Source organism: Physeter macrocephalus, chromosome 21, assembly GCF_002837175.3.
Source record: "Physeter macrocephalus isolate SW-GA chromosome 21, ASM283717v5, whole genome shotgun sequence".
Lineage (NCBI taxonomy): Eukaryota > Metazoa > Chordata > Mammalia > Artiodactyla > Physeteridae > Physeter > Physeter macrocephalus.
In genome coordinates, this window is record NC_041234.1 from 77,264,776 (window position 1) to 77,275,444 (window position 10,669).

At 42.2% G+C, this 10,669-nt stretch overlaps 1 protein-coding gene across 2 annotated transcripts; it reads right to left on the minus strand.

The window, feature by feature from the left end:
* Positions 1 to 2,231: 2,231 nt before the first annotated feature.
* Positions 2,232 to 9,813, minus strand: TIMM8A (translocase of inner mitochondrial membrane 8A). Of its 2 annotated transcripts, XM_007119012.4 has the most exons (3): positions 9,569 to 9,783; positions 7,927 to 8,117; positions 2,232 to 3,348 (listed from the first exon to the last, which is right to left on the minus strand). In XM_007119012.4, the coding sequence occupies exons 1-2, from the start codon at positions 9,698 to 9,700 to the stop codon at positions 7,956 to 7,958; spliced, it is 294 nt and encodes a 97-aa protein (XP_007119074.1). In that variant the 5' UTR covers positions 9,701 to 9,783; the 3' UTR covers positions 2,232 to 3,348; positions 7,927 to 7,955. The 2 variants fall into 2 exon arrangements, with proteins under 2 accessions (XP_007119074.1, XP_007119073.1); XM_007119011.2 differs by lacking the exon at positions 2,232 to 3,348 and having other exon boundaries at positions 7,052 to 8,117; positions 9,569 to 9,813.
* Between the last annotated feature and the right edge of the window lie 856 nt (positions 9,814 to 10,669).

Consider the following 10,669-nt stretch of genomic DNA (forward strand, 5'->3'; position numbering starts at 1 on the left):
AACCTAAGTGTCCATCAACAGATGAATGGATAAAGAAGATGTGGCACATATATACAATGGAATATTACTCAGCCATAAAAAGAATTGAAACTGAGTTATCTGTAGTGAGGTGGATGGACCTGGACTCTGTCATACAGAGTGAAGTTAAGTCAGAAGGAGAAAAACAAATACCGTATGCTAACACATATATATGGAATCTAAGAAAAAAAATGTCATGAAGAGACTAGGGGTAGGATGGGAATAAAACACAGACCTACTAGAGCATGGACTTGAGGATATGGGGAGGGGCAAGGGTAAGCTGTGACGAAGTGAGAGAGTGGCATGGACATATGTACACTACCAAACTTAGGGTGGATAGCTAGTGGGAAGCAGCCGCATGGCACAGGGAGATCAGCTAGGTGGTTTGTGACCACCTAGAGGGGTGGGATAGGGAGGGTGGGAGGGAGAGAGACGCAAGAGGGAAGAGATATGGGAGCATATGTATATGTGTAACTGATTCTCTTTGTTGTAAAGCAGAAACTAACACACCATTGTAAAGCAATTATAGTCCAATAAAGATGTTAAAAAAAAAGAAAAATCCGGGCTTCCCTGGTGGCGCAGTGGTTGAGAGTCCGCCTGCCGATGCAGGGGATACGGGTTCGTGCCCCGGTCCGGGAAGATCCCACATGCCGCGGAGCGGCTGGGCCCGTGAGCCATAGCCGCTGACCCTGCGCGTCCGGAGCCTGTGCTCCACAACGGGAGAGACCACAACAGTGAGAGACCCGCGTACCGCAAAAAAAAAAAAAAAAAGAAAAATCCAAGAGGATCTACAAACTACTGGGTACCTCCTACTCCTACTCTCTAACCACCCAGTTCCTCTCCCTGCGAGCAATCAATGTTAACAATATCCTTCAAGAGATAATTTATGCTTATTCAAGCAAATGTGTACATGTATTTTAATCCCCCCCTTTTTCACAAATGGTAGCATACTGTGTCTTAAATACTGCTGTTTTAATTTAACAATATGTATTGGAGCTCATTCCATATCAGTATATAAAGAGGTTCCTCATTTTGTACCTGTGAGTGTATCTGCAGGATGAGTTCCTAGAAGTCATATTTCTGGAATACGTTTATACATCTATAAATTTGGTAGATATTGCTAAACTGCTGTCCATGGAGGTGGTACCAATTTACATTCTGACCAGTAAAGAGTACCTGCTTCCTTGCACCCACAAAGATGATAGCTCAGTGCAGGGTTTTAAAATTTCTCTTAAATATAAACATATTTTCACATGTTCAAGTGCCATTTGCATTTCTTTGTGCTGTCTCTTTATATCATTTGCCCATCTATCGAGTGATTGTTCTTTTATTATTGACTTGTAGGAGCCCTTTACATAAGTAAATTAGGTCCTTGGTAGAAAATTTTCAAATATTTGTTCCCCATTTGTTTTTCTTTTAACTTTGTTTATGGAAGTTTTTGCTGTTCACAAGTTTTTATGTAGACAAAATTAATAACCCTTTCTTTTTTCGCTTCTGAGTTTTGTGTGAAGTGGGGAAGCTGAAAGCCCACTAAAGAAAAAAGACCGAAGGAGATCTTGGTAATCACTGTATCAGTAAGGAAGAGAATATGAATCAGAGTTGACTGTTAGAAATTTGTAAAATTCTGTAACCTTTGTAACTTCCCTGTATTTATTCTGCATGTTGTCCCATGTCTATTCTCCCATGGTGATTCAAAGCAAAACCCTTACTATGCTAAGAGCCTATATGCTTGTCTTGTGGAGAAAGGAGTGCTTAGGAATTATAGTTAATCTGATGGAAAGAACCTCAAAGTGTTGGCAGCTTCAAGAAAAAAAGAAAATAAAGCATCCCTGGGACCTGCCAGGGAAAGAAAGGGAAAGAAAAAAAAGGGAAAGAAAAAAAAGAAAGTGCTTGAAAAATGGGGATCAACTCTTTCAACCTGGTGGTGTATGCTACCACATAATGATGGATAGCTGTTGAGAAAAACAACTAAGCCGTGCTGATAATGTTTCCTCTGTAGTGACAAGGTACATCTAGCAATATCATGACCACCTGAGATTTTTAATATGAACAATACTGGTTTAGTACACAGGTCAGTCATGTTATGTAGCAAATGGTTTAAACTTTAAGGAAATAACTATAGGTCTGAAGGACAGTTTAACAAATACAGTAGGCCCTCTGTATCCACAGGTTCCACATCTGAAAAAAAATCCAGAAAGTTCCAAAGAGCAAAACTTTTAATTTCCTGAACTCTGGCAACTATTTACATGGCACTTACATTGTATTGTATTGGGCATTATACGTCATCTAGAGGTGATTTAAAATATACATACAGCAGGATGTGTGTAAGTTATATGCAAATACTACATTTTATATAAGGGACTCAAGCACCTGCATATTTTGTTATCTGCGGGGGGGTGGTGTCCTGGAACCAATCCCCTTGTAGGCATGACTGTACTGCTGACTCCCTGCCTCCCTACTTTTTCTTTTTCCTTTTTGCCTTTCTACTCATTCCTTACCTTATCAGAATACAGTGTTAAAACTCAAATGATATTTTACCTTTTTTTTTCCTCTTGGCTTGTTTCTAACTTTTCCCGTGAAAAGTTTATAGAACATTGTGAGTAATCTTCTGACTTTGGCGATATGCTTATGTTCCTCAAATTGGAGGGCAGCAATAAATTCCAGGGGTTACCCATGGAGATGGCCATTTGTGTAACTTCTTCTCTGAAGCCTGTTCAACGTTATCAGTTGTGTTATCTCCCTCTTTTCCCAGTCACTTTTGCTGCCCTTTGAATCCCAAGGCATGGTCTCACTGGCACATTATTCTATCCCCTACCTCTTTCCCTATAATCTGTTTTACTCCCTCTCCACTTTACTCCAGATTTCTCTCACAGCTCCCTCATATTCCTAACATGTCCCCTCCTGTCCATCCCCACTTCCACTCTCTGAATTCAATCCTCCACAGTCTCTTGCCTGAACTAACGAAATACCCTTACTATTCTCCTAGTCTTAGTCCAACTACCATACAGCTGTGAAAATGATCTTTCTAAATGCATATATGAGGGTAAGGGGAGGACTTTCATTTATCGTAAGCAATTCTATATTGTTTGAAAGTTTTAAAACATGCAGGTAGTACTTTTGTCATGAAACAAGTAAAAATATTATATTATTCCACTTTAAAATTCTCCAACAGCTATCCATTGATTGCAACATAAAACTCAAACTTCTTAACATTACATGCTCCTTTAGCTCCGCCACTTTATCAACTAGTTAGCTTCATGAAGTGACTTCTTGCTTTTTTCTTGTTCTCCCAGACAACAGCTCTGCCAGGATGATCAAAGATGCTCAGTTCTGAATAATAATAATAAATAATAGCTACATTAAAGTACCTACAGTGTGCCAAGCACTTTACATGCAATCTCATTTTTCAACCCTGTGAGGTAGGCATTACCATCTAAGTTTTTTATAAAGAAACTGAGGATCAGAGGTTAAGTGACTTCCCTATTGTCACGCAGGTACTGGCCGAGTCAAGATTTGAACCCAGTTCTGCCTAACTCTAAAACTCCGGCTCTTTACACTCTACGATGGCATCTCTAGAATGAAATGTTCCCATCATTCTGGCCCCACCTTCTAGAGAAACATTACTTCCTATCTTTAAACACTTTAGGAGGCAGTTTAGTATAGTATTTCAGTCCATGAGCTCTGGAGTCAAACTGCCTTGGCTCAAATCCTATTCCTATAACTTATTAGCTGTGTAACCTTGAATAATTTCTCCGAGCTTCAGCTTCTCCATCTGTAAAATGAATATGATAATAGCTCCTCTCACACAGAATTGTTAATTTTTAAAAAGATGATTCAATGTAAAATACTTAGTACATTGTGTGGCAAGCAATATGCATACCCTCAATAAAGCATAGCTATTATTATTATATTGCAGATACATCTCAAAATTCTGTTGGTCCTTTTGCTCATCTGGAGTTCCTGGTCAGTACCTCTGAATCCTGGTTTGCCATATCCTAATTATCCCTTCTATGTATTTCTGTGTAGCATAATTATATTGTCTAGGCTTTGCCTTTTTGAGGGATTTTTCCAAGACATAGCTTTAGATACACAACTTTTAATTCATAGATTAAACAGCTAATTGCTCAAATGCTGCTCACTTGTTAAGGTGTTAAAAATGTAATGATTTAATTGTCAAGTAGCTTTAGCATTTCTTATATAAGTGCTAAAATAGTAATTCAATTCTTTTATTGCAGGATTCATCTTTTTTGCCCTGTGTATTGTGATAAGTTCCACTTACTTGTCTTCATAGTGGGACCTCAGGAAGACCAGAGTAACCTCGGGTGTATATTCTCATCTGCTCTTCTGTTGGCTCACTTTCTGCATCAGGTATCAAGTTTGGACATTGCCTTGAGCAGCTGTTTTAGGGAAGCCAATCACAAAACCAGCCCTGGGCTGGATACTCTTGATTTGCCTTGTGATTTGTGTAAGCATTCAGATAAATTATCTGAACAGGGCCTTGGATATATTCAGTACTTATGCAGTCATTCCCATGTAGTATTTCCTTTTCCCTACTGCTGTCATGACCTGCTCTGCCATTCAAGAAATGGCAGCATATGGCCCTTAACAATTTTAGTGGTACCTCCTGTGGTTTCCTTTCCATAGCTCTTGGCCATTTTTCCTCTATAGCTTTTGAGATATCCCTTTTGGTCCATACCTACTGTCATTTAACTTAAGATCAGTAAATGTAAACAATACCCTTACTCCTCCATGGAATGAAAATGAAGGTTACCAGACTTTTCTCTATCAACCTCTTTTGAGTCCAGAAGATGCCAACAACAAAAAAATGAGGCTGAGAGGGAGCATGAGGAGTCTTACAAGAAGCCCTATTGGGAGGACTCTGGACTAAAATCTCCCTAGGCCAAAATTTTGCACTAAGGTATTGATACAAGGAAAACTTGGTTTAAAAAGGACCATCAATTGTTTTCCATGTAAAGGCTATTTTACATGGGGTTTATTGACTTATGTTTTTTAATTCACACTCCTCTTGGAGATTTGTTAGCATAAATAAATATCAAGTTCTTGCTTGATTTCCTTGTATCCATTACCCCTAATGTTCATTCATGGGCGGGGGCCTTAGGGATAGTCTGGTTCCAGTTTTCACAGTATGCTTGCATAAACCCTAGAGGTCCTGAGACAGTGCCTTAGGAACCAGGGGGAGGTGGTGCATAGGATGGGCAGGAGACAATAGCAAGCAGGCCTCCAGACACCTCCACCACCAGAGCAGCTTTGTATTTATATTTTATATCTTAGGCTTCTTTTCATTTCAGGAAGAGTCTGCTAATCCAATCCTTTTGTTTTATAGAGTCTTGAATTTTCTACCCTGAATATTTGAAATGAGGACTTTGAATGTCATTAGGGCTGACAGTACCCTTTCTATCAAGGTTCTGAAAATAAATATCTTAGGCTGACAAAACAAACAAGAGCTCAAATTGTTGCGCTGGTACGTAACCTCCAAGAGGATGCAGGCAAATGGTCTACCTTTTCGTTCCCCTTGTCCTGTGCCTAGTAGCGTCGACAATATACTTGGTGCTCAAGCGTACTGCCATGAATCTGACAGACCCTCTTTCTCATTATGTATGTTAGCTAAGCAAGCAATAATACTTTGTAAAACAGACATATCAGTTTGTGTCTAAAGGTAATGAGAATACTTTAACAGGTAATGAAGAATAAGAAATAATGATACAGTAAAAAATATAATAAGTAATATATAATAAAAAGGAAGAAGTAAGAATATGGAAAATACTAAAGGATCCTTCCTTTATGACTTGAGGTGTTACATGAACACTTAAATTTTATGGGGGGGGGGGAAATCAACACGGGCATATAGATACAAGGTATACACCAGATACCCATCCTAAAAGCCTGATTTCTCCTGGACTTCGAATGCCATTATTCCTACTACTCTGCTGCTGCTACTACTACTTCTTTACCATGTACATGTTATCCAAACAGCAGCCAGGCACTGCTAAAACTTAAGTTATATCACGTCACTGTCTGCTAAAAACCCTCAAACGGCTCCCCATCTTGCTTGGTAAAAGCCATGTCCTCACAATGGCCTATAACGCCCTACATGATCAGCACATCCCCACCCGCCGTCCTCCCCATCTGTCTCTGACCATATTCCTTACTATTCTACTCATTTTACTCCAGCCATACTGACCTTCGACTTTTCTTCTACACTGGTGTCACAGCATGCAGTTCCACCTTAGGGCCTTTGGACTTAGCGTCACCCCTACCTGAAACGTTCTTCGTTCAGATACCTACATGGCTTGGTCACTTAGTTCTTTCAGGTCTCTGCTGAAATGCCACCTCCCCAAAGAGACCTTCTCCAATCGTCTTTAGCTAAAATAACAATGCCCCACAAACACTCCCTGACACCCTTACTCTGCTTCTTCTCCTTGGCACTCATTACATTGACAGATGGATGTGTTTGTTGCCTGTCTCTCCGTACTAAAACAGAAGCTCCACACAGGCAGGGACTGCTTCTGTGCACTGCTGAAATCCTGGCACCAAAAACAGTGTCCGGCAGAGTAGGTACTTAAATGTTTGGTGAATTGTGTTTTCATCAGGAGTTTTAAAAATTTCCTTGTAGTGCCTATACGGTGGGAAGTTAAACAGGGACTTGAGGCTTCTAGAAATGTGTATTTCTCAACTTTCATGGATTTGCACTAGAGGCCCCCAACAAGCAGTTCTACGTTATGTCTATACTCCAGTCCACTAGGATCTAAAGTAAGAGGAGGGGAATCCAGTCACTAATCCATCTCTTCTACTGCACTCAGGGAACTAACCATCAGCACTGAATTCCTTCCCTCTCCATCTCATCTCTAGGTTCTCTTTTCTAACAAAAAGGTCAGGGGTCCCTGGAATACTGTGCCATAATTTGCACAGAACAGGTACCCAGGCTGACTACATTTCAGCCTTGGAACCAGCCCACACCAAATCTCTCCTGGGTGTAGGTGATAACCAGAATAGAAAGCCTTCTCAATCAGACTTGAATCTTGTAGAAGCTTTTATTTCAGTGATTAAAAGAACGCAGTAAATGGAAACTATGCTGATTTACATTAGGCATGCACCTCTACCTGAAACTGCTGTTAGTTTTTGACTGGCCTAAATCTTTATAACTTATTTTTTCATTTAGGCACATCTTTAAATTTTTTTGGACCCTGACATACAGGGTAAGTTAACTTCTTCCTTGTGGCAGTTTAGTATGAGAATTATGTTCGCTGGCTAGATTCCTTTAACTAAAGGCCTCTAGACTCTCAGGCTACCTGTACTAGCTCAAGACTGTACTTTACATATAGATATTTAAGTGAATCACAGCATAAGGGAGGGAGATAATCTAGAAAGGTGAAATGTACTGTATGAATACTCCATACATTTTTTTCCAGCACTGATAATCAAACACTAGATAAGGAGGCCTACAGTCAAGTACCAAATTACTCTTTCCCCCACTGCTGCCCTTTCTGAGAGACACAAAGATGTATATTGATCTCTCCAGAAATCTGAAAGGAATCCACATAAATAACAGATTATTACCTATGTGGTCCCACTATCAAATTATAGAGCAGTTCCACTATTAAAATTATAGGAAGCAGTTAATGGGACTATGAGGAAAGCATTGTCCCACATACAGTAATATACATCTAGTAGAGTTTTCCATTCATCTGTCAATTGTTTCCCCAAGATTAGCATTAAAAAACACAACCCCAAACACATTTGACCCTCAAACCACCCACACACACAAAAATTGGTCTTTGTTCATTCTCAGATGACAGGATGTCCCAAGAGTGACAAAGGTGCGAGCCGATCCCGCCCACAGCCTTTTCTTCAACCATCCCATCAACTGCTCTTCATTTCTTGAACTACCTTCCTTTTCCAAAGAGGTAATACTCAGGTCAGTCAGAAAGGCTTTCTGAGAAGACTGGCTTGGATTTCTGGGTCTGTTCCAGTCGATTCAAGATGAATTGGCTTGTATCAATGAAGCGCTCAACGCAGTTCACAAAACAGGCCTCAGCCCGACTGTCCAACTTTGGCCCAGGCTTGTCCATGCACTTTTCCTGCTCAGGACAAGATACAGAATCACAAAGGGAACTTGACAAAAAAAAGGAAGGGGAGCTTCTTGTTGCTTAGAGGAAAAGCTTCACCTAAAAACAGTATCTGATATGTTAATAATAGTTCACATTTGGCAGCTTACTTTGTGGCAATTTTCTACAGCCTTACATTAAATTCTCACAACAACCCTATGGAATAGATACTATTATTAATTTTCATTTTACAAAGACGGAAGTTGTGGCACAGAGATACTTTGTCCTAAGTCATGGGGCCAGAAAATGGTGGAGCTGAGATATTACAAAGCAAGATAGGTAGCAAAATACAAGGGAAGTTAACCCTTCGCTGAATTTGGTTAGAACTCTACAATGCTGCTTGCATTAAATGTCTTTAAGACACACTAAAACCTACCAAAGGAAAAAAGAATATCTATGCCTGGAGATTCTGTAACGTCTATGTAAGCCAGAGGCTCTTGAATCCTCTCTCAAGACGAATGGAAAATTGTATGCATTTTCCTAAAGGGCCCACAGCTTTCAGATTCTTAAAGGAGTCCTTAACCACACCACCTGCTGGTCCAAATGTAATGAATAAGATTTTTTAAAAGAATCAAAGCACTCTGGTTCAAGGCAGACAGGAGTTGAGTAAGCACTTTTTAAGGGTCAGAGTCCAGCAATACCATAAGTTTATGGTTCAAATGAATTTCGTTCATTATTCTCTGTTGTGTACACAAGCCTCAGACTCTCCACTTCCAAGAAAAATTATCCTTGTCCTCTGAATTCTGTGAATTTTGTATGTCAAGGCAGGGCAGTTATGCTGTCTTTGGCTGCCAGAGAACACTTTGATCCCAAGCTGCAAATAAATGCCTTCTACCCTTTTGCCAAAGTCCCCTCACAGGGCATACTCAATTCCTCAACCTTCAGACCTGAAACGGCTTGGTATTACACAACCATCCAACAAGAAGGCAAAAAAGTGTGTATGTTGATAGAGATTACCCCACTTTTATAGTTAGTGGGCCAGAGCCACTCACTTCTCACGAGGGACGCTTAGAGCAACTGAGTAATCAAGGCAAACTCTGAAGAATGCAGGGACAGGAGATTCACTGATTCTCTGGGACTCAGGGTGCCAAAAATGAAATCCCAGTACTTGGGGCTCTCATCAGTCTTGGTGACCAGCATTGGCAGCTTCAACCTTAGGTGCCTAAAGTGCTGGTTGGGACAACGGCATAAGTCTTCTATGATCTCCAATCCTCTGCACTAACAAAGCCGAGGTCCGGCGTGACAGCCCTCTGAAAAGCGGAGTCACTCTTTTTCCCTTCCGGCTCGACCTGAGGAACCTAAGGAAACCAAGGGGTGCTTCTGGGTCCTCTCCCTTCCCCGAATCCCAGGCGTCGTGGCGAGTTGCGCGAGGCAAGGGCAGGAAAGTAGGTACAGTGGCCAGGTCCCAGCCCCAGGCTCCTCACCCAACAAAGTTCCGTCATCTGGTGCACCAGCTGCTGGAAGCGCTGCTTCTGAGTCTCTACCTCGATGAAATGCTGCAGCTGAGGGTCGACCGAGCCCAGACCCGCTGCGGAGGAAGACGAGGAGGACTCCATCCCAGCGCGGCCACGCGTGCCGAGACAAACTCCGCACTAACTCACCGACCTTCACGTGTCTCCGTGACGGAACCGGAACCACAATCCACTGCCTCCGGGACTGCCCGGGGAGCGCACTGCGCCGGCGCGCGGCCCTACGCATGGGCCCGCCCCACGCTCTGGGCGCTCCTCCCAGCCGCCCGCGCGACTCGCAACTGGCCGAGCGCGACCGCGTGGCGGCGCCACACCTGCCCCCTGAGCTCTCAGGACTCGTCGACCAGCGCCGTTGCGCTGTCGAGACCTTATTTCAAAAAGACAAGAAAGAAAGAAGGTAAAAAAAGGAAGTTACTTCAGACCTTGTGGCCCGTTCCTGGCCGGCCCAATAGCCCCGCCCCTGCCGGCTTCCAAATTGACCCGCGCTTTCCCCACTGCCAAGCTAGTGCTCGTCCCGGACTGCTGGGCCCGTCACTTAGCTGTCCTGGGCCCCTGGCTCTAGTTCTTTAATGGAGTTTACCCCGCCTGAGGTAGGGAAAAAAGGATCTGGCAGAATTTGTCTCCAACTGTCAGATTCATTCCAGTTGTATCTCATGCCTACTGCGTGTCAGGCAGTGTGCTTTGGTTTGTGATCACTGTCTCTGATTCAGAAGCAGAATTTTCCAGGAGCCAGAGGAGTTAAATGCAGAGAATCTTGTGGAGTTCCCCAAGTAGGAATATGACAAACCAGTGCCACACAGCAGTTTTATAGGGCGCTTCAGAGAGGCTGCATGATTAATCGAAATAGCAAGAAACTTTAATGCTTTAATGCTTTCCAGTAATTTTATTTTATGAAAACACCCTCCCCTCCCATTTTTATGACACCATTTTATTCCTGCCAAATTCTGCCTCCCTCCCCACAAGCTCTGTTGCCTACCCAAAGAGCAGTTGGACCCATTGTGAGGCTATTTACATTCCCTCCCTCCGCAAAAATGTTTCCATCCCAAATTCAGTCTG

What these genes read in the sequence shown, in the direction of transcription:
- TIMM8A (XM_007119012.4), bottom strand. Translation starts at nt 9,700, where the DNA reads ATGGAGTCCTCCTCGTCTTCCTCCGCAGCGGGTCTGGGCTCGGTCGAC. An exon ending in AGATGACGGAACTTTGTTGG is followed by an intron (nt 8,118 to 9,568) that starts GTGAGGAGCCTG and finishes TGTCCTGAGCAG; the next exon opens with GAAAAGTGCATGGACAAGCC.